The sequence below is a fragment of the Bombus vancouverensis genome, chromosome 12 (assembly GCF_051014615.1).
Source record: "Bombus vancouverensis nearcticus chromosome 12, iyBomVanc1_principal, whole genome shotgun sequence".
Taxonomy (NCBI): domain Eukaryota; kingdom Metazoa; phylum Arthropoda; class Insecta; order Hymenoptera; family Apidae; genus Bombus; species Bombus vancouverensis.
In genome coordinates this window covers 6287546-6314055 of record NC_134922.1, presented here as the reverse complement: position 1 = coordinate 6314055, position 26510 = coordinate 6287546, and the positions used below count along the sequence as shown (strand labels likewise).

The window sequence follows — 26510 nt, the reverse complement described above, 5'->3', positions numbered from 1 at the left end:
ATATGTAAGTTTATACTAAAGTTGCACTTGTAAACTGGGGTGTAGGCGTGGGAAAATTTAAGTCTATATTCTTTTTATTGTCGGAACACATTGAAGATTTTTTCAGCTCGAAGAGAACTTAAAGAGTTGTGTAGACAATTTTTTTGATTTAAGCACAATTGAAGATTTGCGATACGTGTACATAGAAATTTAGAGATTAAAATATGAAATGTCTTTGGATACACTGACGCCATATGATATTTACACACCATTGTATTTATTGTAGCGTTTTACGTATTAATTAAATAACTTCAAGTATATTAAGTTATAGTAGTACTTTCATATAACTATAAAAATTTGATACAATGAAAATGGAACGTAGAAGCTTTATTAAAAAATAACGGTACTTTTTCTAGTCACTCTATGAAAATTTTGGAATATGAAAGTATTATACTTCTATTGTATCGCCTTCACAGCGTGTCTAACAATGAACTACTCGTTCTACTTAACGCTGTTCCTCGATGTATCCGTACGTTCCAACGAATTAATATAATTCCAAACAATTATTTAGTTTTCTGATAAAAGTAATTTATGTGCAGTATCTTCTTTAATGTTGACGTTATTGTTGTTATTACTTATCGGTTACGCTCTTAATGATGTAACAGCTCGATGACGCGTTCAGTTTTCCCGGGAGCAGATTAGTGTACCATTCAACGTTAACATAATGTAATACTCTGCTACCAATACCACACCTGTTTACGGCACTCTACCGAATTACACAACAAACAAGACAATGAATAACTTGTTGATTGCAAAGTTGCAAGCAACGTTACAGAAATACCAAATCTTTTTCTAAGACAATTGGACATGAAATAAAGTTCGATTTAGTATTCGCTAAGAATGCTAGTATAATATTTTTTTACAATAAACTGTCAATTAGCAATCAGAATTATTTTAGAAATTGGTCATTCTTAAAAAAATACTAAAATAAGAAGCTCAGTTCCACCGTCATGTTAATAATAACGACAGAACAGAAGGCATAGAGAGTACATCTTGCATCCACGTTACCCAATAGAAACATACGAAAATGTTAAAAATAGGACAAAAATATTTCACGAATATTTCCTGCAGAACAAACCAATGTTTTCACTGTATTTTACACGACGATTAAAATGTAAAGAAGTACCAATGATAAAAGAAAAATATATACGGGTATCTCCTATAGAACGATGCAAATAATTTCACTATCCTAGAACACGAAGAAATGTTTGCAAATATTTCTCAAATATTTTCTATATAATAACTCAAAAATTGTATGTACGTACTATATTTTTACTAGGATTTCATGTATACTTTATCCAATAAGAACGCCCAGAAATATCAAGTATAAGGCAAACATATTTCGCGAATATTTCTCAGAAAACTGTCAAAGAGGCAGTCAGTATATTTTTAAAAGATAATTAAGATTCGAAGGAATGTCAAAGATATTTCTCAGATATTTCCTACTAAATAATCCAAAAGTATTTTACTGCATTTTTACACGGACTTCGCGTGCAGGTTACCGAATAGGAACTAGCAGTAAAGAAGCCACAGGTTGTCGCTGCCACGATAACGGTGACGATTGTACATAGTGAAAAGAGCGAGAGAGAAGACTATAGGAAGACGATAAAAAGCATGAGAGAGATAGAGAGAAAGGCGAGGAGAAAAGGCCCGGGGAAAAGGCTTGGAATCGTCGTCGACACTTCCGCGATCTATGGTGATCTTAGGCGTTTCCCATTCGCGTGACCGATCTTTTCCACTCGTGTGGCCAACCAACTCGTTCTTCCCGTATCGCGTCTTACGTCATTGGTTCACTTTTGCGTCGCCGTCGATCGGTTTCGCCGAGAAAGTTCCCCGACTGCTTTCGCATCGTTTCCTTTGACATCGCCGCCATCCCGATTTCGTTTTCAAATTGCAAGCGGCTTTTCCGCAAACTTTACCTTCGTCTCGCATTTCTTCTCCTTTCTCTCTTCTCTTTTCATTTCTTTCTCTTTGTTTTCGAAAAGTATTAACCAAAGAGCACTGGTAGAAAACACTGTAAGTGCGAAAATTGAAAAATTTTGACTTTCTATTGGAAAATATTCTACGTACCAATGAGAATACCATAGCACAGAATTCAAGTAGGATTTCTCTTTCTAAACAGTTATGAATAATGCTAGAAGATGACGTCACAGCGTCGCCTCTATAGAGAAAAATGTAAGCACGAATAAACAATAGTTAATTGTTTCTTGGCTTTTGTCTGTGCCATATATCTAAATGAATAGAACGTTGAGTTTTATCTACAAGCAAGAGCTGCCACACGCACAGTTTCCTACAGATACATTTCTCTTTTTTATGAATTTGGACTACATCAATGCACGAAGTTTCCTTTCCCGCTGAAAAACTTGCCTCTTGGCACTTACAGTGTTTTCCATAGACATCCTTCGGTTGTAATAGAAAGTGGTTTATACGAAACATGTGATCATTGGTTCAGTTACTTAGGCACGCTGTAAACATCGCATTCCACTGGAAACAACAAAAGCACGGATAGAGTTTGCTATAACATCGCGATTGGTCGGTAGTAACAGGTTTCGAAAGGCACGTGTGTCCTTCGATATTCCCGTCTCGTCCTTGGCAATGGAACGTAGACGAGCTACGTCGGATCCACGTAATCACGGCAGTCCTTTTAGTTTTAAATCCTTAATCGTTACATTCTACGCGACTTCGATCATTCGCGCAATTATTTCCCGACATTCAGCCCTTTACGTAACAACACCGTGCAACATTTGCATGGTAACCCATCCTCTTCGTTGCTCCGTCTTCGTCCTTGAAATCCTAGATCCAATGGCATACCGATCAAATTGGCCAAATTGCTCACGAACTAGACGCTTCCTTGTTGCAAAACGGAGTGTTTATTGCGGTTAGAACAGGCTTTTCTTGAGTCTCGGTCAACTTTTGCCTGATCGCAGGATTTTGATCTCGGTTACGAAATTTCTTCGCGTATACAGTTTGCTGGATGATGATGTAACTTTCCTAACTTTTTTTTTAATTGTCAATTCATCGTAGGAGAAGATTTCTTTCTCATTGCTTTTAGGCAAACTGCGTCGTTTAGGTTTGAGACTTGACCTTTTTAATGCTCTAGATTTTACTGCTTTAAACTTGGCAAGATTCCGAAACAATTGTTAAAATTTCTTTAGTGTGCGATTGTTCGTTAAATCGAAGTTTGAATTGGAAACTTCTTTCCGATAAAAAGAAGAATTCCGTTTGAAGAGATTCGTGGATGAAATGTTGTTTGCAGATGCTTTGTGAGATATTCAGAGTGGTACGAAAGATCAAGAAATTGCAGAATTGATATAAAAGTACCAGAATCTCGATGAATACTTCATTGAAACTATCGAAATTAAGGAAAATTCCAAATAAAATTACGTCAAAGGTCATTGTGAAATATGATAAAAACTTGTGGCCAGTAGCATATGTGAAAACAGCGGGGCCACTTTAAATTCTATTTTAACGTACACTATTTTTAACTTGTATGTTTAGTATGAAAGTGTTCGTACATCGACCGCACAGCAAGTTAAGGTAATAGCAATTTCCTTTCTGTTTCAGGTAAGTGACCATGAACAACAGCAGAAGCTACACCTGTACTTGTATAACTTCTTGTGGGTAACATTTACGAATTAATCTTTAACTCTGGAAGTTGTACTATTTTCGATAAATATTAATAATCCGGCGAATGCTATTTATAACTATTCTTGCTATTGCTTTAGCAACTGGATATTATTGACTTCTTAAATTTTTCGGTTATTATTTTACCTATCTATTCTATCGCGAATTTTTAGCCATTCGAGCTATTACTGGCATTTCTTCTTTATTTATTAAAATTAGCTTTTGAAAAACGTAGCATCTAGGAACAATTTTACAATTTTTCTGAAAACAAACTTAATTCGTGAATTTCAGTAGTACAACGATCAAACGTTCTTTTGTGGTCTTTTGTATATCTCGAAAATTGAAACAGGAAGAAATGTTTCGCCTAGAACAACACGAAATTTTAAAAAATTTTAAAGTATAACAAAGTGAAGCGAAGGTATTTCATAAATATTTCACGTAAAACAGTCCAACAATTTTTATCACATATTTGCGAAGGTTAGTAGAGTGTAGAAAAATATGAAAATTGGTATGAGAATATTTTAAAAGTATTTCCTGCTAAAATAATTCGTCTACGAGCTTCGTAATAACACGCTAGCAACAACGGAAGTTACCCACGGAACAGTTGTTCCGCCAACGATAATTCGCAGTTTATCGTGTTTGTCGAAGCAATTACGCAAATCGATACGCGAAAGAGAAAGTGCACGGGGAGTCGCGTAAGTCAATCAAAAAGGAATCTAATCGCGATCACCACACGTGGCTCGGTTAACTCTTTCGTACCTAGAATATTGTTATAAGATTATTAATCTCAGAAAAAGATTGTAATCAATTACTATTTGCCATTCTAAATTCTAAAGTTTGAAAAATATAAGAGCAAATTACAAATGGTGTTTAGGTGTGTAAAGAGTTGAAAGGGTAAATAATCTTTCGTAAATAATTATTTGTATTATATCAGACGTAGAATACATGACTTTATAATCAGTGCGAAATATATCGGAAAGAAGTCATTTCTACACCTAATATATGCAAATAAGATGGAATATATGTATTGTTATATTTGATATATGAATAATATAAAGGACACGAATGCATAATTAATTGTGTTATACGTCTAGAAGAAAATTAAAAAGATACTTGCATAGTTATAGTGAATAAATAATATGTGAGAGTGCAACAGTGTTGATTCTAATGAATAAGTAGCATACACACAGAGACACACCGAGTGTTGGTTGCATTAGATAAATAATATTCAATCTACACACACATATTGTTATCTGCAATATATATGCACAATATGTATACATAATATACATTATACAATAATACAAAAGTGTGCACCACATGAGTTACATTAAATAAGTAATAGAAGAAAGTACACCAAATCAGTTACATTAAATAAATAATATAAAAGAATATACCATATAAATTACATTGGATAAACCATACGAAAGAGTGCAGTACGTCAGTTACATTAAATAAATCACACAAAAGGCTATACCACATCAGTTACACTAAATAACTAATACAAAAAGGTATATCACTTCAGATACATTAAATAAATAGTATAAAAGCGTGTGATGTTGGTTATATTAGAAATATGCACGATACAAGATGCATTAGGATACATCATTAATTTTTAATAAGTTAGAAGGGTGACCCATGGAAAGAGCAACAATGTGCACGATTTACATAGGTCGTTTCATATACGCACGCGCAATTTCCCTGATGATTACAAAGTCTTGGTCGCGTCGAACTTTTCCGGTGGCGTATCGCGTGTACAGACGTTGAAATCCCTTCCGGTTCAGCGGGCCTCCTCTAAGATCACGCTCGAATTCCTCGTCAGAGATTTCTAGTTTTGATTTCCGTGTGCAAATTTCGCGAATGCACATCGTAATTACGAACTGTACATTCGGTCAGACTTAATACGATTCCTTGCTAATTCATAGCTATGATAATTACTCGTAGTTTTAGCAATTAAGTTCTACTTTCCAGGAAGTATTATACTATCGAGTCCCCGCGTGTCTGAGATCACTTATGTTTCCGAGATCATTGTTTTTCTTATTTTTCATGAAAGTTTGCTGCGAGGTTACAAACTTGTCAATTTTACTTTATAATCTGGTAGTAATTAGATTAGCGATAGTAAAGTAATTTGATCCATAATCTAATACAATGCTAACAATTCCACTGTCTTTTAATTAAGTTTCATTACTCCGTAATTTAATAATTTACTTACCAGACAGACTTTACTTATCTAGAACTTCATAAATTGTACCATTCATAATTTAATTTCATCGTATAAAATTAAAAGAACCTCCTAATTAAAAATACGTAGCTGCCTACCTACGGTAAAATCTGGAATTTCCTGTGCCCGATCGATAATGAAAAGAGTTGGTAGGAAATAAGTATTCAATAATTTTCGAAAGTGAAAGATCCGCTAGCCCGAAAATTTCTAAACATTTTTCCATTAAAAAGGAATTTGGAAGAGGAAGAAGAAAATATACGTATATTGGGACACGCGATATATGTGTAATGGCTCGAGAAAGTGCGATCTGTCGAGCGAACATGCACGTAGAATTTATTGGTACGGGGGCAAGGTTTCGCGGAACGAAGATTTTTCGAGTAGATCGATTGATTCGGGGCGGTGGATCTCTGGCATTTGTGGCTGGATCGGAGCCCGGAAGTCGGCGGAGCGTTCGCTCGTTCGCCCGAGGGGAAAGTGGTTTGAGCAACTTTCACTTGCTGCCAGGCCAAGCCACGTCCTCTTCTCCTCGAGTCCTACTCGAGACCTCGACAGTGTATTGTGCCTTGTTTCTTCGAGGAAACACCGTTATCGTCATTATATCCTCTTAATTTCTTATTTGACACGTGAACAATCTTAGAAGAAAGGATTGTTCTTTTTCGCACATGATCTTCGCAATTTTACCATGGTCTGGTAATCGTTACTTCTTTGCTTATCAAGAAAAACGTATTATCTTGTATCTTAAAAATATATTATTTTACATCTTGAAAGTTATAAGAAGGGAATTGCTCGAAGTTGTGCTCTCGCGATTTACAAATTTCTTCCTTTACTTTTCTCGAAGAAAATGTATTATTTTTAGGAATGTTCTAGGAGGTTAAGGAAGTTCTGCATTTTACGATGGTTTATTAATTTTCGATCTTTTTCGAAGAAGAAGAAATTATTTTAACAACATTAGCATTGGAATAGCGTAAAAGAAACTCGACATCTTTGCTTTTACGTGGAAATTGATAGCTGCACATTAATTTATTGTGTTAGTATCACTTTCTTCGCGTTTTGCAATAAGTATTATAAGAAAGGAGTTATTCATTATTTGTACTTTTCGTACGTGAGATTGCAAATGTTACATTGAGTTGGACAGGCAATTCGAATAATAATTGACCTCAGGAGTAATTAGATTGATTCGTTAATCATTCTGTGTATTAATCAGTCGCTTTCTAATCGCTGTTGGTAATCACGTATTTTAAACGACTATTTTATGACTTTCTAGCTTTACTATATTTATTTAATAGTCATCCTTCTGATTTAATACTCAGTGTCGTTAAACATTATGCTATCATTGCCATCAATCTACAGTTAAAAGATAAAATTAACTTAAAAAATCGATAAACTATTCGGATTATCTGGAGATTCAACGTAAATCCTCTGTATTGCTTAATCCGCGTCGATCTCTGCTTAATTTATTCGTCTAGAAGTATCTCGATAATATATTAATATTAATTATAATTATTATCCATTTCTTTCTTTCATCCTCTATGAAGTTGTCTTCGAAAATTAGATATAATACCTGATTTATAGCAGAGAGAATTTATATTATCATATTTATAGGAACTTTTAGATGTTCAAACGATTAAATCATATTTTATGGTGAAAAAATAATTCTACAATGGTAGAAACAGATTAAGTACCTACATAAGTTATTTCACCTGCTACGCGCGTTTTATGTATTTTTACAGCATTAAATATCCTACAAGAAACTTAACGTTAGCAATTGTATTCGATAAATAATCGATTTTATAGTTATTAAACAAAGCCTATAATAAGTTATTAAACAAATAGATTGAGGATTCTTATACATTTACGGAAAATTTAAACACGCAGAGACACACAGAATTAGTATGGGAGTCAAAGAAAATGCGAAAACAAGGAAGTATTACGCTATATTTCCTTGTCCTTCGCACGATAAATTTTACAATATCAAATTTTATAAATTATATAATAAAATAAATTTCGTAAATATCTTTCAAACGAATCGCTCTTCGATCCAAATACCTTAGTACCTTGAAAAAGAAACGCATCGAATGGTGCACAAAAAAATGCACCGTTCCATTTGAAAATAGCAGTGGCCTTGACTTTTCATCAAGATAAAATCTTTTCTCAAGTTCTTAATATTTATCGCAATTTGTAGGCGATTAGAAGTCTAGTTATCTCATTATGGCCCCGTTAACTCATTAAGCAACAACGTTGCGCTAACGTAATACTCCATTTGCATGTTTCGATTAATTCACATTATCGAATTCTGTTATTTAACATCGTGGGAGGAAATTCCAAGAATTCGCTTAATACTACGAAATTTAAAGAAACTATCATTATTTATAATATTATGACGAATCGTTGTTCTTCAATGGGTTAAAACTGATTGAAACATTCTATTGTCCGACTACCGGACGTGCCTGAAAAATCATTAGGACTGATCTTTAAACCATCCTGTATATGACATAAATTATAATATGCAAGTATATAAAATATGCAAAGTTTTGCACCTACTCTGATATTTATCAGGTAAAATCTCTGCTTAGCTTCTATCCCTTTATTCACCTATATAAAAATACGAATTTGCATAAATACCCGCAGTCTAATCGATTAATCAAACCATCCCTTAATCAGTCTACGTGTTCCAACTGAGTCCGTCCAAATCAAATCTAAATTCTATTTACACCAAACATCGCTACCAAAATCCTCCAACGTAATCCAACATTCTCATCGTCGTCGTCATCGTGTGGAAGTAACAAACGAGTGCAATTCAAATACAGGAAGAACCGCGACTCGGTCGATCAACCGAGAGTGCAAATTAACTCGACGCAGTTCGCCAAGAAATCAGATTGCGAATGAAAGAGAAATCCGTGTCTGGAAGGTGGTGGGGACTCGTGCACATGCTCCGTTATAATCGAAACAGGGGGTAAAGGCGGGGGGGAGGGGGAGAAAAAGAAAGAAAGAAGGAAGCGGAGGTCCGTGGCAGGAAGAGAAGAAACGCGGCGGCGACCTTTCTTCTTTCCTCTTTTTCCACTTTCCTCCGCCTTCGTTTCTTCCATCCCCACTCCGTGCAACCCCTTTCCCTCCTTCCTCTTCTCACGGAAATGACTTCGTTATTGCGTGCCTGGAACCTATGCGCGTAACGCGTAAAATGCTTGTTCCAGCTTATCAGGAAGCGTGGAAAGCGACCGCCGACCAGTCGACACCCAATAAAAAGCCCAAAAGAATGAAATTTCTCTGCCGGTATATGCGTATACAGGGTGTGCTACAAATTCCATTTTGTTAATGCCAGCAGTTTTGTCGGCAGTTTAATTCCATTTAAATTCCAATATTTGAAGTAATTTCGTTGATTCAATTTTGATAAGTACTTACATTATTTCCATTTCGTTAATATCACCAATTTAATTTCATTAAAATTTCGGAACATGGAATCCATTTGTTAATTTCATGTCGTTAATGTTACCAATTTAATTCCATTTAAATTTCGAAATTTGAAATACCTTTGGTAATTTCATTTTGTCAATACCACCATGGAGTTTTGTCTCCAATTTATTTTCATAGAAGTTGTTGTAAGGGTTGAAATGTGATCAAGGGTTTGCGTACGAGGGATTTAAAAAAGACGCGATTTATCGTTCTACAATGTCTGGACTTTAGAATGGTGAATACTAAATTCTGATTGTAAAAGTACTATGATATATTTGCAACAGATTTACTTCATACTTATTCAAAGAGGAGAGTAAAAATTGATTGATCTCTTCTACGCGTATCTCGACTTGTGAAGAAATGTCGGCACTTTATTATGTATTTTTTTCAACTCTACACCATTCCATACTAACTTTTACTACTTATCTTACTTGCTGTATTTTTAGAAGAATTTCTGTGAAACAGTAAGACAAAAGTGAAACGTAATTTTTCGTCGAACCATAGCCACAGAAAATATTGTACTGTACTGCTAAATATACTTCCCATTCTATCCTGTTCTAAATTATTTTATTTTGTCTATTCTGCTTTCTATTTTAAAAGAATCTGAAGTTAGAACAAAATGAAGAAACCAATCTAATTTACTAAAACCTAGTGTAACTTACACATAGCATCTGTGAAATGAGAGCAAAGAAAATGAAGAGAGATTGGAAGGTAGTAAACAGTATAACTAATAGTGTTGTTTCAGAAAGCAACGATCTGGTATTTATCGTAGAAACAAATATAAAAGTATCTCCTGAACCGTTTCTTAAAACTCGCTGTGTGTCCAAGGAGAAACGTATCTTGTTTCTTTCGATTATCTTTATCAAAGAGAAATTGTTATCGATAAGGGAGCAGACGGGGAAAGCGAATATATTGCAGACTAATTATCGAGGAAATTAATCGTGTTTTTATTTCGAGAAAGTCGATTTTTCATCGGCGTTAGAAATTCTGGAAATATCGTTTCGTTCTCGCTTTCGTTATCCCAACTTTTGGCTTGCCGGCAATCGAGTTTTATCGCTTTCTATTTAAATATTCAGCGAAACACGCTTTCTTCTCCTCCTGTCGTTTCAAAATTTATTGAGGAAATTTCGTTTCGTACAGTAGTTGAGAAGCTTCGTGCAAAAATAAAAAATCTTGCCTTCGTATGCCTTGGTCGCTCCCTACGCTAAATTAACTCCATGTTAACGTCCATTACTCGCTTTTATCTGTTAAATGTTTATACTGTCGCCTGGTATTTTGACGTAAATCGAAAAGAAAAAAATGTCTCTAATATGGAATTAAATTAAAATGTAAATAAATATATAATGAGAAGATATGTATCTCCTACGCAGATCTAGTAAAAAATATATATCTTTATTAAACTATTAAGTTAGCATTAGTAATAGATTACATCTAAATTACATTTGAATATTCAAAATACCGCGCACATTGTAGATTTAAATGAAGAAGGAATGAAAAAAGATGAAAATGAACGCTATATGAAAAGGTATGTAATACAGGATAAACATGCCTTTATCAATATACTTCACAAACAATTACACAATAAAGTATACACCGCAGTAAAAATATCTTTCTAAATTAAAATTCTGTGAAAAATAAAATGTTAGCAGTTCTGATTACACCAATAATAAAATATCAATAATGTGATGTTAATATCATTTACAATTTGTAGTTTCCTAGTACTGATACCAGTAATAAGCAACCGATCGATTATGAGAAAGTCGCGAACATTTTGCTCGTTCTCAGTCACGAATAATACACGTATTCTCAATCGTACTTGAACAACTCGGTTCTATTTCATTCGTACCGCTATTTGTTCTCGTTTCCGCGTGGATCGTGAACGTGTACTCTTTCGGTGTATCAGGAAATGCGTGTCCCCTTCTCCGTGCTCGCAAGGGAAAGTTTTCGTTCTTACCAAATTCTTTCTCCTCCTCTGTCCTGTTCCCCTTCTTGTTTTTATCCCTTCCCATATTCGAGACACCGAGAGAAACTCGAATCGCCCGGTTTTATAGCGCGTTTATTATTTCTGTCTAACCGGGTGGTTTTCGAAAAGAAACGGAAATTAAAATTCCAAAGAACCGGAGACGGTAATTCAGCGAATCGAGTATGATCATTCCATGGAAGATTGACAAGATTTTAGGGAGAGAGTTATTTTGATCCGAGATATTGAAAGCTCAAACTGACCTATTCCACTTTTTAAAGAATTCGCAATTAATGTTGAGTTTGTGTTAAAAGTCGAGTTGATCAGTTTCGCATGTGTGTAGCTCACGTATTGTACATCCAGTTGCATACTTGCTAGATAGACGATTTTTCAGATAAATTTTGATCTTTAGGTCCTAGGAACTTTGAGTCTGAATTTTGTAATCTCGCTGTCTTTACATTTTTAGATCTTCGAGTCTTTGGATCTTTCAGTCTTTGAATGTTTTGCTCTTAGAACTTTCCGATTTTTGAATCTCTGAATACTTAAATATTTAATTACGAGATACGTAATACTATAGGAAATGAATGTTTTATATATTTGAATAAATAACCACCATAAATAACCAAATCGTTCTATGAACATTATCACTTGTCACACGAGTATTTTTCGAAGTATCACTAATGCAACGTGACGAGACGCCAAGTATCGAAAGAATTACAAAACCACGATGAAAATCCTATCTAATTAACAATTTCGAATCTTATTTCTTTTTTATCATCTTCTATGAAATGTCGAGTATACGATGTGTATACTATGTGTATACTATATGAGAGTGCATTGGCTGCGGTCGTTTCTTCGCGAATAATTTCTAGTCGACCGCGAGCGAGCGCTGTACAAGATAACGAAAGGGAAAGATAACCGTGGACAGGCGCGACCAGGCGTGAATTATTTCACGTAGACAGGTTTACGGTGCGAGAGACTCAGCTAAAAAAAAACCATCCTCGAGGAACAGGCCGCTTCTCCTTGACAGTCTCCTTCCGCAAGTGATTGACGAGCTACCGAGTCACTTTTCTGCATTCAACCTGTTAGTACCTTTGACGATCTTGAACCGATTTTATCTGTGGTTTAGAAAGCACTCGTGTTCCACTAATCACGAATTATTTAGTATTTATCAGTAATTCCAAATACTTTCTACGTTTCCTTCTAATCAAGTAAGATGTTAAAGGGAAAAGACGGCGTTTCTTGCTGTGTTCAAAACTGGTAATCTTGTTTGAACTTTTAATGGTTTCCGTATGAAGAATATTTGTTTCTTCTGGCGCATTTCCTAGCGAACGACTTGTAGTAAATTTTGCATGGGATTAATTTCTAAAAAGCATGGAAGCATTTCTTCTGGCATTTTTCATTTGTAAAGATCACCATTTCATATTGACACCTTTCTGGTGATCGGTTTTTTCTTTAAAAGTATCCATTTCCTTTGGTATATAACGTCTATATGTACTTACCGTACTTCTTGTTATATTTTTTGATAGCGTTTGCAATTACGTTTGTATGAGAAAGATCGTAAAAATGATACAAAGTGGCACTGCTACCAGTTATGGTATTTCTAAATACTGATTATTTATTCTTACAGGTGGTATCAAAGTACAGAAGTAATGAAATAAAACTACGTTTGAAATTCTAACATTACATTTATTCTTAACCCGAGCCAACCAAAATTTCGACATCAAGCAATCAACATTTATCAACAATCATTCTAGCTTTCAAATTGCACTAATAGGCACTTCAATCAATCATAATGTTAAACGAAACTGCAATTGTTGAACACTGAAAAGGAAACGGTCGTAGTTAGGCCTTTCAATTCGTGATTTTCCAAAGTGACTCTATGCTTCCATCGAATAGAGTCCCAGGATTCTTCATCTTATTCATCGAATATAGTCCAATCTATAGCATTTATCAATTCTTAGTTTCCAAATTACATTAAAAGAAGCTACGATCAATCATGGTCTTCGAAAAAATTCCGACTATAGAACTTTAAAGAAAAAAAAAAATGCTGTTTTTTACTTCCTACCCCTAAATTCTCGAAGTAACCATAGTTCCTGCGCAGTAGGATTCTGATATCAATCAATCTATAACAGTTGTCAGTTTCTAGCTTTCGAGTTGCATTAGAGGAAACGACAATTAATCACAGTCTTGAACAAAATTCCAATTATAAGATGTTAAAAAGAGAAACCGATGCTCTTCACTTTCTATCCCAGAAGTTTCAAAGTGACTCTATGGTTCCCGCGGGATAGGGTCTCGGAAACGTTTCTATGTGGTTCGCTGCATAGTCGTGTGCATCGAGGCGATAGGAAACGATTCCCAGGAGGTCTGGAGGCTATCAGAGGAGCGGCCAAGGACGTCTTCGTGGCTCGTTGCGTTTCAACCCGTTATGCACGAGCTCGTAACTTACAATCGCTGTATTCCAGACAAGGCAGACACGGATTTCCCTATGTTTATTGTTCTCGCTTTACCCTATTTCTTTTAATGTCGACCCTCGCAGTTTTGCTTGCTAACATTAGTTTATCGTAAAATCAACGATTGTTTAGCGTAGAAAGTAAAGGAAAAATTATTATTAGAAGGTTTATAAGAAAGTAATGCCATAGTTTTGTAACGTGAAGTATTTATTTATTTTCGTTGTAAATAGGGAGTAGATTTCGCTGAGCAGTTTTCATTGGAAGACAAAAAAGGTAGCGATTCTTCTAAACCGGAAACATTGATTGATCAAGAAAAATAGTGTTTCGCGAGGTTTCACCATGGATAGATGCATATCAAAGGATTGTACGGTTTGTATAATAAAGCATTTGTGGTCCCGTTGTTAAACGCTATCTTATTCCCGATTATTAATTATGTTCTGTTTTATATTATTCGTTATTACTTGTCTAAGAATATTCTGCTTTTTAATGCTCCCTTCTATCAAAAGTAAATTACATGCTAGTTACATTTAGTGTAATTAAAATAAATCCAAGGAAAGTCGACTTGTCTTTTTCTTCTATTATTTTTAAATTATAAATTATAGTGTATATTCCAATTAAAATTAATGGTTAAATAGGACATAAAATCTAGTATTTCATTTTCCATTTCTATTTGTTTGCTGTTATAGATCGTAGATTTGGAGATGCTTTAAATCTAAATAGAAATCCATAAAAATGGTAGCAATAAGCAGAAATTAGGGAAGAAAGAAGTTTTTATCTTTTCTAGTCACCAAACATTATTGTATTAACTAACACACGTTCGCGATATACCTAAACTAAACTGAACTCAAACCTAGCCTAATCTAAACGATATTAGCAATAAGGTCACTAAAAAGCAGAGATAGCATTCGCGTCGAAAACTCGTTGAAATATATAACATGCTAGAATTGTTTCTTGCTTCACTTGCTTCTTGACATAGTTTCACGATAAATATGTACGTGTATCTTGCTGAAAATATGCGAGGCGACATTATTACCAATAAAACTTTGACTAATTCTTCTTGTACAATTTTTTAATTTAGCACAAGAAATATTTGTGAACAATCTTCGTCATTTCAGTTATTCAAATATTGATTAAGTCGAAGCTTATCAGATTCTGCGTTATTGAGGGACATTCTAATTTAACTTCCAGTAATACAAGAAAAATGAAGAAATAGAAAATTCTATGATCCGGTAATATCTCAAATATCCATTTAAATCGCCAAACTGGGCCAACGATAAAACGATAGATTGATAACCATTATTCTCGATAAAATAATTTCATCATTTATTTTCGAAAGTTCTTATTTTATGTCTTCGTTAAATTTTTCATTGAATTTTCACTTAATAAATCATTTCCTCTTAATAGATATTATTTTCGATAAAATCTTGAACGTCGAAAATCTCGTTAATAATTCGATAATTTCACGTGCAACCGTGTTTCAATATTAATTTAACATTTATTATTTCGAAAGTTCTCATTCATTTCTATATACAATTCTACTTTTCGTTTCTTGTAGCTTTCATCGAATTTCCACGTGGTTTCCTCTTAACACACGTAACATCGACGCGTAAATATAACTCCAAACAGACGGTCTCGACTTGGTAATCGGTTTCCTCTTTCCCGTGTGCAATCACTTCGAGCAGTAAGCAGTGTCAGTAATTAGAGAAGACTGTACTAATTAGAGCGTACTCGAAAAGAGAAAGCATTTTAAGGAACACACACGCAGTCGTGCGCCTACTTCCGGCACTTGGAGGATCATGAAAGATCCTTATTTTTCCCTCCCCGTCTTCGCGAGCTTTTTCATCGATATTACGTGTCATTGTCGTATACTATATCTCGCGAATTTTCGAACAGTAAAATTTCTTTACGACGATTTTTCTATTTTCCGACCGTTAAGCGCACAACCAACGAAAGCTTTTTTCATTATCATCTTTTCCTGTTTTTTTCTTTTTCTGATTATAGCTGTGGTTTTTCTGTTTGACTTGCTTTCCTAGTTTCCACAAGTTTGTGTTTAGTAACGTATGCTAATCTTAAATCCTTTTAATTAAGTTTAAATTAAACTCTTAATTAAGAGCGTAAGTAATAAAGGTAGCGTAAAATACCGCGCTGCGTTTTAGTGAGTTGTTGAAGGTTTGGAGCAGAATTTAAGTGCTAGCGGAATATGAACATTTTTCTGACTTTTCCGAATTTTCTGAATTTCAAATATCTGAATTTTTAAATCTTCGAAGCTTTGAAGAACTGAATCTTTGAAGCGCAGAATCTTTAAAGCTCTGAGATTTTGAACCATTGATTTGAGGCACTGAATCTGTGAAGCTTTGAATCCTTGAAGCACTGAATCTGTGAAGCTTTGAATCCTTGAAGCACTGAATCGGTGAAGCATTGAATCCTTGAAGCACTGAATCTGTGAAGCATTAAGTCCTTGAAGCATCAAATCTTTGAAACATTGAATCGTTGAAGCACTGAATTTTTGAAGCACCAAATCTCCAGTATTAAATCTTTGAAGCGTTGAAACTTTGAAGCATTGAATCTGTGAAGCATTGAATCCTTGAAGCACTGAATCTGTGAAGCATTGAATCCTTGAAGCACTGAATCTGTGAAGCATTGAATCCTTGAAGCACTGAATCTGTGAAGCATTAAGTCCTTGAAGCATCAAATCTTTGAAACATTGAATCGTTGAAGCACTGAATTTTTGAAGCACCAAATCTCCAGTATTAAATCTTTGAAGCGTTGAAACTTTGAAGCATTGAATCTTTGTCGCGTTGAATCTTTGAAACATCGAATCTTTAAACCTTTGAATCTCTGATTCTTCGAGTCTCCGCACCTTTGAACCTTTGAATTTCCGAAGTTTGAATCTGTCATGTTTTTGAATCCTTGAATTTTGAGGTTTAGAAGTCACACTTTAAATAAAGAAAAATTTTAAATAAGGAAATTTCAGAGATGAACAACGATAAGAGATACAACAAAACGTTGTAGAAAATAAATTTATCCCACAAATGTTTAAATTGAATGGAAGTCCCGTATTTATGGTAATGTATTACGTAAACGCTGAACGGTTGACCGCAAGTGTCTAATATATTTAATGGAAATAGGTGTTTGTAGAATTTCGATTGTAAAACTGTATCCACTCGCCGGGCAGTCAGTGCAAATGCAATTATCGAGCGGCGAGGTTAATAGATTTTTAAGATAACGTGGTTTGCAGATAGTTTGTCAAGGAGGAAGACAGCGGCTTACCGCAAACATAAATTATCGGCACACGGACAACTGCGCGAGATTTACAGATCATAAGTCAGAGATTCTTTCTTCGCTCAAATTCAGTCGATTTTCTTCTTGGTCTTCAATTTTACATACAGTCAAACAAAAAAGGTAGTAGTCATCTGAGTGTAGATTTTCTATTGACATCAGCACCTGAGAATATTTCCATTATCAACAACATACGATAACATTTTGGAAAAACCATAAATTCATCTCAGGATGATCTAGAAAAAATAATTGTATGAAAATTCTGGTCTGTGAGAATTAGAAACTTTCTTATAGTGGAAGATTTGCACAGAATGTTACTGCAAAAATTAATACTTTACAATTTGGTCAGTATTTCCAGATTTTTTCAAAGTTCAATATGAAAAGGGCTATTTAAATAAGTAAGATATCATCAAAGAAGCTATCACAAATAATTATATTTAATAATTCTACTTTAAACCTATCTAAACCTAACTTCAATTGCCGCAAAACGCATTTAAATACTTGCAATTCGTCCATTAAAACTAAATTTAACCTTAAACCAAACCACATGTTGAATCTTTTTATTGTTATTTATTATACGTTTTTTATTTTTTATGCTATATTAGCATTTTATTTATATAGTTAGCTTTACGTTAGGTTTAGCTTTAGTTTTGATATAAAATTAAAAGTGCTTTGAATTTTTTGTGACACTTTTTAGAATGATATGTTACTTTTTTAAAAAACCCTTTTCGATATATTGAAATTAACAAAAAATGGGAGATACCGATCGAGTTATTATCCTATAAAATGTATAGAATGTTGCTATAAATTTAGTCTGTGAATATTCTTTATATAGAAGTTATTCTACATTATTATACATACATTCAACAATCATATTTGTTTCTTCGAACCATCGATTTTACATCGTTTAGGTCTAGTATAGCTTAGATCTTCTAAGCCGATATAAAATCAATTATTTCTGTTGCTCTACTTGCTTTAGATCTTCTACTAAGTTAATAGAATTTAATATACATAGCATATCATAACCATCTAGAATCGAACTAGGATTCAGTTGTTCTACAAGCGGCTCGGGGTTGAATTTATAAACTTGATCACGAGCTAGGCCTTGATCACGGATTTTAGTTTCACTTCGTATTCGATCTATCGTCCGAAATAGCCGAGTATCGGTGTACCAAGGCCACAGGAAATCATTTCCAAACAAATACCGTTGTTTATTCACTTGCCAACAGTGGCACGCCATCATTGTTGTCAATTATATTCCTATTCCATATTTTCTTCAACATATTTACATAAAAAGTAATATTACGATTAGATTAGCAGAAATACGATTACTGTTATATGCATACATATTTGAATAATTTTACGATGTTAATGGATATACAAATTAAATTACTTTTATCAGAAAAATTCCTTAAACGACCCGAACAAGGGAACAAAGGTAATAGGATTATGTTGGAATACTTCAGAATATGTCTGACAACATACTGTCCGTTTTCCCTTATCCTCTCTATCCTCGTTCTCTATTATATGCACGTCATACGTGTATAATACATATAGACAACAAGTTGCAATTATTTTGTACGCTATAAAGATATAAAAACTATAATAAAATACTGTAAATTGTAATTATTATCATTCTATTTATTCTATAATTTCTAGTATCTTAATTTACATTTTATATAAAATGTAAGATCTTAACTTAACTGTATGTACGTAAATTATGTTCTATGGTCTCGTGGCTGAAAAGTGCAATTTTCATTGAAACACGCGAGTGACACGGCAAATTGAATCAAAGTATCAAGATTATGAAAGTGTAACGTTGTTGGGCCGTCTATGCCGTGAATGCAATTAAGTTATAACAAGAAACCGTGGCGGTTAATTGATATGTAACAAAGATAAGCCGCTAAAAGAGCGGAAATCATCGTTGTTCGTTAATAAAAGTGTTTTCAATTCCCTTTCACCGGCGTTTATCTGGAATCTCGCTGGATTTTCCATGGACGGACAATGGTTGGCTATAGGCGAACGCAACTGCGTGAGACTTAATGGATATTTTATTCGGTTTCGCGAGTTATTGCCTATCAAGTTAATTTCACCGCCTGCTACCGCGTTCAATTAGAAACGGTGCTCGCGATTTCACGCAAATTTCTGTAGATTGTTATTGCGAAAATAGAAAGAAATGACGCGAGTTGTTTTTGCAGTTTCAAGATTAAAATGACACTGATTAATGCAGAGGGGAAATTTTTAGAATTTTCGGTTACAAGATTAATTTTTCTTTTTTTTTTCTGTGCGCGAGAAGGAATCATTAATCTTGGTGCACAACCCGTTGAGTATTTGCGTTTCGAAATTTGACGTTTGTATCGTATTTTTATTAAGCAAGATTAAATGTCGCGAAATTTTGAAAAAGAATTTTCATAATAATTCATTTCATAATAATTTCACATCGATGTAACGGTAGATTTTATATACAAAAATTAATATGCATACAAAAATTCTTCTACGCTTAACACATTCAGTTTTCTTGTATATTCTGTCTTCTGTATTAATATTCCATTAATAATCTTTGTTATATAAAAAGTAGATAAAAAGGACGAAATTAAATATCCTAAAATAAAGTAACCAACCTCTAAACCCACTAATAAATTTTCGATCGTTTATTATTACTATTAATCGATTAATTCATAAAGAAATCTTTCTGTCAACATGGTCAGACTTCATTCTACGTGTCACGACGTTTCTACCGATCTTTATCATCTCAAAGACAACGAAGAATCGTTTCAATCTCTTCTTCTTCTTTTTTTTCTTATTTTTTACCGCCTTCCAAGACCTTTAAATCCAATAACAAAATTGTCAGTCATTTATTATTACCACTAACCAACGAATTAATAAAGAAAGCATTCTTGTTTTTTAACATGGCCTGACTTCATTCTACGCGTCACCACGTTTCTACCGATCTTTATTACCTCAAAGACAACGAAGAATCGTTTCAATCTCCTCTCTTTTTTTTTTTTCTTATTCTTCATTTTTTTACCGCCTCCTGGGGCGTATACACATGACTCATTCCGTACTTGAGTCAGGTAAAACGCTCGCGTGTTGTCGATTACGTAAAGGAGTATCTTGCAGGGGAATCGGGATGACGGAGAACCGTGGAGGAGAGGAGACGAGAGGAGAGAAGACCAGGGAACATAGTAATTAGAGGCACGCTCTCGGTATAACGAAGGAGTAGAGCAGAGAACTGGTTCTACCGTTAACAGAAATCGTTTCTGGTCAGATTCAGAGCCAGCTTCTTTCTCTGTCTCCGCGACAATTGGCCTTTACGGTATTTCCGCTTTTGTTACGTAGCCGCCCCGAACAGGAACTCGGTCAACTCGATTCGACAAACGCGTTCATTTTACATTCCCGTTCGCGAATTCCCTTTCAGGATCAGCGTAAACGTCCCCAGTTTCTACATCAATGTTTAGTTCATTCTAAATCTGGATTCAGCTCTGACTGATCAAGCTCTAACGCTTTGTCGTTAATTAATCGTTGAATATTTTGCTATCTGGTTATTGATCTTTGAGCTGCCTTCGGAAAGGGTTTTCTGATATCTCGGACTTTTCTACAATCTGTGAATTTGAAACTCGAAATTTCTAATTTTCGGCTCGAGATTCGAAGACCGTTGGAACTTATTTCTTATAGATTTATACGAATTATGGTACCTTGTTGTTGAAGAATATATATATAGCTATAATCGATTATTGATTTTTTAATTATCTTCGAAAAAGGATCTCGATACCTTGTACTTTTTCAAAACTAAACATTTTAATTCTAAATTTCTTATTCTTAATTCTAAATTCGAAAACTTTCATGTGTCGTAGGTCAGTAGGAATTGTTCTGTGGTATTTTATCGTCGAAAGATTTCTAGCAATATTCATTTTATTAATTTACTACTTCATTTATTTCGAATCATATCCATCTCCTAGGATTATTGGCGACTACAGTTGTATACGATTATGATATCTCATTAGCTTATACAATATTAGGCTATCAGGCCATCGTTTGGTCATATGTATGCACGGTATTTACATTCGCATTAGTGGGAATATTATAGTAATATTTAATTACTGTTTCTGTCTGAAGCATTCGATATTCCATGCAAAATTTCTTTTTTCGTGGTTCCTAAATGAATAATTAATAGCCAAGTCAAATACAACTTGTTCTCCTATCTTTTTTAGATGCTTTTAACCTCGTTTTCATCAGGACGATTAGATTCTCCTGGATCTCTCAGCTTTCCTCGTAGCCATCGCTCTCTGCCATTCTTCCATTTGGTTTCTTCTCGTGTTTCGCCGTCTCGTTGCTCTTCTTCACCTTCGTTCGTCACGATTCTCCCTCTCTTCTTCCCGTTTAGCCGGCTGTTGCTCGTGTTCTAGCCGCCACGCAACGCGAGATTAGTTCCGCAGAACTGGCGACGACCGACAGCCTTGAACCAAATTGCGAGCTGTCGTTGTTTAGTTGTTTAGCTCGCGTGCACGGAGAAACTCGGTGCACTTCGTACAGTTATTAGGCGTTTAACGCTGGAGCATTAGAATCATCGAAATGACCAGCTGATCGTTTTTCATAGTAACTTTACAGACGTGTAATGCTACAAATTTTGAAAATTTAGTGAACGTTTGGTAAACTATAGCGTCACATTATAGTTCACTATCGCTATAATCCATTGACTATCGCGACAGTGCAAAGAATATCGTAAAATGGAAAATATAAAATAGATTTTAAAGAAAACATAAGCATAGGCTTAATTTGAATAAAGATATTTGGTATTTTTATGTTAAATATTGAAAATAACTATGATCAAAGTTACCGATGCAAATTTTTATTACGAGTAGCAATAATCTTCTGTCGTTTGTACATGTGAGCTTATTTTCGAAGGCCGAAACTTATGCTCATGCATCGTCTGGTATAAGTTGAGTTTAAAGTGGTAGGAGATCGTCAATGCAAAAAAGAATTGGGGAAAACGAGGCATTATATAAGGTTGCTAATCTGTCTCTATTCTAAGCTTCCTTAGGGATATACAATGATTCTACACTTGTAACCTTAATCTATCTTACGCAAATGATAAACAATATAGAAGTTCGAATTTCCTCCTGACAATTGATCCACTAGAAACTTTAACCAACTTTGACTTAAACTTAGAAAACTTTGATCGACTCTATCTTTTACGATTTTCCAAATTTCTATAACCAGGTCATAGTATCAGTGCATGACATCTCATTCGAATATTATTGCGTCTAAAAGGATCATTTTAAATCTTAAAAATCTTAAAGCAACACTGACGAAGCAATCTTTCTGTGTTTTCAAAAATCCTTCGATATTTTTCCACTTCGCGAATTCGTTGGAACGCTGCGATTATACTTTACAGATAATCGCCGGGTAATTCACAGTCATTGGAATTACAATCTGCGACAATCACGGACATAATTCAAAGATCGTTGATACTGGCGGGAGGGAACGACAGCTGAATATGAATATTAAAATCTTCGTTCGTTGAAATCTATCAGACTGTGGTGGCGGCACGACCTCGTCGACAGTCGGTGTACCATGATAATAATCATTGAATGCGGTTTTGTCGCGTTTGAACCGCACGCTCAGCCATTGGAAAAAAGAGAAGAAAAATAGAAAAACCGTTCTGTTCGTTGGTTTCGCCTGCATAGGGCCTCTAACCATGTCGATACAAATATCAACGATCTACGACGAATCTGGCGTTCATTTTTATCGTTACCGCGCATATTTCGCCTTTGGAAAAAGATATGAAAATTGTTTCTACTAGAAAAATTAAGAATTTGATTATTTTATATCTTTTATGTGTTTTCATATTTGGAATATCGAAGGGGAAGAACCGCAGTATTTGATCTACAAATATAGATCAGAAATGTAGAATCGAAATAAAATTCTTTCTCTTCTGAAAGAAACGTTGACTTCTTGTGGAATTTCTGGCATGCCACTAATCGACCATTGTTACTCCAACCTCGCCGATCCAAGGCTACATTCACAATTGCGTAAAAATAATCTTTTAACCCTTTATAAAGCCGTGGAATTTGGAAATCTCCTCTTAAACTTTAATTCACTTGTTTAAATGTATTTCATCGACACATTTACACATGGAACTCGCGTATTTCGATTTATTTTGTAGAAGCTTCTGCGAAACTAATATCATATAAATTAAATTCCTTAGAAATCAATTTTAAGTTTAATTTGCATCGTGGATAATTTCAAATTAATCTGAAAACTAAACTCGGCGAATAATTGGAAAACAACTGGAGATTCAAATTTTCGAATTCGACGATTTACGTCTTTGATAACAGATATAAAAATATGACAAAGACGAAAAAAAAAAACGTGAAGAACGTGGCATATGAGAAACAATTAACACAGTCTTCGAAGGGGATAAGAAGAAACGCGGAAGAAACGTGGCGAACCGAGAAGAAGAAACAGACGAGAGAAGCTGTTAGGCCGGCTCACTATTTTTGGAGGAGCATCTCCAAGGCCGCCGACTGATTCGCATGCTCCTCTTTTTCTTTTCTTCCACGAAATAATTTCTGATGGCCACGGCTTCCGACACCGTGCTGTTGCCGGGAAAAAAAGGTGCAAAGAGGACCGGTGGAACGGGGAGGATGTATGCCATCGCTTATTCTAAAAGGCCTAGCTTCTCTATCATACTCGAAAAAACGAAGGTGAAAGAGCTACCTGAATGGACGGAAACGAGAATTCTTTTTTAAGAAATATCAACTGAATAATGGAACTTCTTAATAGCTTGAGAGTTGGACACTTTGCGGATGTCGTGTTTGATAGAGGAATAGAATGATCTATCTTTATCCGATCATTGAGGAAATCCTTTGTCATAAATTCTTCCTTTCTTCGCGTGGACTTTTATTCCATCGTCTTTTTTATCCATTCTACGATGTAGTCTGAGCTATAACATTCACATCTTAGATGTCATCGTACATAATACAATTATTAATGCCTATTTCTTACGAAAAGTTGAATGTATGTATCTTTTTGAATGTATTTATGTATCTGCCGCTAGTAATGCAAGAAATTTTATTAAATGCTAATTATTTCCTAAATCATTCAAAACCTGTCCTTTCCATAGCACCTCTCCTCTGTATGATAATTCAGGAGTTCTTGTAAAAAAAAAAAACACTATTAAGTGTCAAGATTAAAAAATGTTTATTTCTTTATTGGAAAATATTTCATATATCAATAAGAATAGATAGAATTTCAGTGTAATTTCTCTTTCTAAATAGTTATCAATAATGCCAGAATCCGGTGTCATAACGTTGCCTTTATAGAGAAAAAAATAACCGCGAATAAACATTAGTTAATTGTTTCTTGGTTTCTGTCTATGCCATCTGTCTGAACGAATGGAAAAGAACGGAAGAGAAGCTTATTTCTTACTTTTCAATCTTTTATTGGAGAAAGCGAAAGAAACAAAGTTCAGACGATACAAGATACGAGATATTATGGAAATTACGTATAAGTAAAATTTAATTGTCTTTGATGGAGTGACAGACAGTTTGTAGTGAATAACGAAATGAAATTGGTGTCCTGTAGGAAAACAAGGCAAAGATGGACCGGAAGAGAAGAAGGACGCCGATGGAGAACTATGGGGCAACGTGGAAGCGCAGGCCGCCTTCCTCGGCCCAAACCTCTGGGACAAAACTCTGCCCTATGATGCCGACCTGAAGGTATTGAACCATGTATGTACAAAAACGCGATACGGTAAGCTCACAACTCGGCTGAATACGGATCCTCAATGCCTGGATCTGGAATTATTTTAAACAATCTGGATTTTTGCATTTCTTCTTTTTCCTTTTTTCTTACATCTTCCTTCTTCGTACTAATTGTGAATGGCAATTAATTGGACCTCATTCTTTCCCAGCAGTAGGAAAAATTATCCTTTGTAGTATCGTTTTGTGGAGTTTTACACAAGTGTTGCAAATATATGTAGCATTACAATAGCGATAGATTAGTGGTAGGAGTTTGGATGAAATTCCATAATGCATGGTTCCTTAAAAAAACGTGTACGACTTAATCCCTATTTCCTCCTACTGATAGTTAAGAACATTATAAATTCGCCACGTGTTTTATGGGCTACCATTTTTGATAAGAAATAACACATCGATATAGAGGCACACCACGATACAAAATCAATCTTGTCTTATTCTTTCTTTAACAGAAAAGCCGATTAACTAAAAATATCTTAATTAACCCATTAAGGATTATTGTTCGGTTAAACATGTTCATATTCTAACGACAATTTAACAGATCCCAGTAATATGAATTAATCGAAGAACAAGAAATGCAACGTTCGTCCTTAATGGATTAATTTTATTCCACGTAATAATCGACGTGTTAACCAACGATCTTCCAAAGAATGTAAGGCGAAAGTCAGGAAATCCACCGAGTTAAAGAACTGTTCACTAAAATCTTGCTTCTTAACAATTCAACAAAAAATGCTTGCAATAGCTCGTTTATTTGTTTTTTTTTCTTTCTTTCTTTTTCGCGGTTCATCTTGATACCCATGGAATGCTCGTATTAAGTAAGAACGATTGCTCGTCTCGGCAACCGATGTACGGGCACTATTTTTGTAACCGAAACGAAACGAAAAAGATGATGGTCTTTACTTCGTGTTACAGTACGTCGATCTTGACGAGTTTCTCTCCGAGAACGGCATTCCTGTGGACGGTGTGGCCGGCGGCGGACAGGGCACGATGCAGAGCGGGCAACTGCACAAGATCAACAACACCGAAACGCCAGGACACCAAGGACCGGCCGGTCTTCACTTAGAACCGGTGACCAAACGCGAGAGATCACCCTCGCCGAGCGAGTGTTGCTCCCCTGACACTATGAACCCACCCTCACCCGCGGACTCCAGTGAGTGAATTTCATCCCCTAATTCCTATCTTTTGCGACACACTTCACACGTCGATCTCGGTGTCGATCCTGAGCAATATTAGGGTTTTATAGATTTTACGCGACTTGACTTTCTTCCGTCGAGGGAGAGCTGTCGTTTGGTAGAAGCGGATGAAGTATAACGATCTATTATTTTAGTTTCTGATTTCATTATTTTTAGAAATTTCTTACTTTTTTGTAGAAAGCATTAATATAGAGAATTTTGTCAACGTAGAATGTCAGGAACTTGGTGCTTAACATTTAAGTTTCAGTTTGTTTGGCTTCGTTATTTCTAGAAATGTCTTTTATGGTATAGAATTGTATTCTCAATTATATTTTTTTAACATAGAATTATTTGTATCTGCCTTTTGTATAGAATGTTGGAAACTTAATTTAGTTGGTGAGTTTCAATATCTGTTGGAATTTTATACCTTTCAATACAGAAAACCAGTGACTTTTGGGGGGGAATATGCATTGTAGGCCACTGTGACGTGATTTTTAACACAATGTTATATCAAGTCACTTGTTACTCGTCCTGAAGTTTTTATATTCCTTT

At 34.9% G+C, this 26510-nt stretch overlaps 1 protein-coding gene across 8 annotated transcripts in view; it reads left to right on the top strand.

The window, feature by feature from the left end:
* The window catches only part of LOC117155283 (PAR-domain protein 1), a 101063-nt gene that overhangs the window by 67185 nt on the left and 7368 nt on the right, over positions 1 to 26510 (top strand). For 6 of the 8 annotated variants that reach the window (XM_033331129.2, XM_033331126.2, XM_033331127.2 and 3 more), the window contains 2 exons: positions 24614 to 24759; positions 25699 to 25936. In XM_033331129.2, coding sequence (XP_033187020.1) covers positions 24614 to 24759; positions 25699 to 25936 — 384 coding nt within the window. The remainder of the gene's footprint in view (positions 1 to 24613; positions 24760 to 25698; positions 25937 to 26510) is intronic. The other 2 variants (XM_033331128.2, XM_033331125.2) reach the window with 1 other exon arrangement.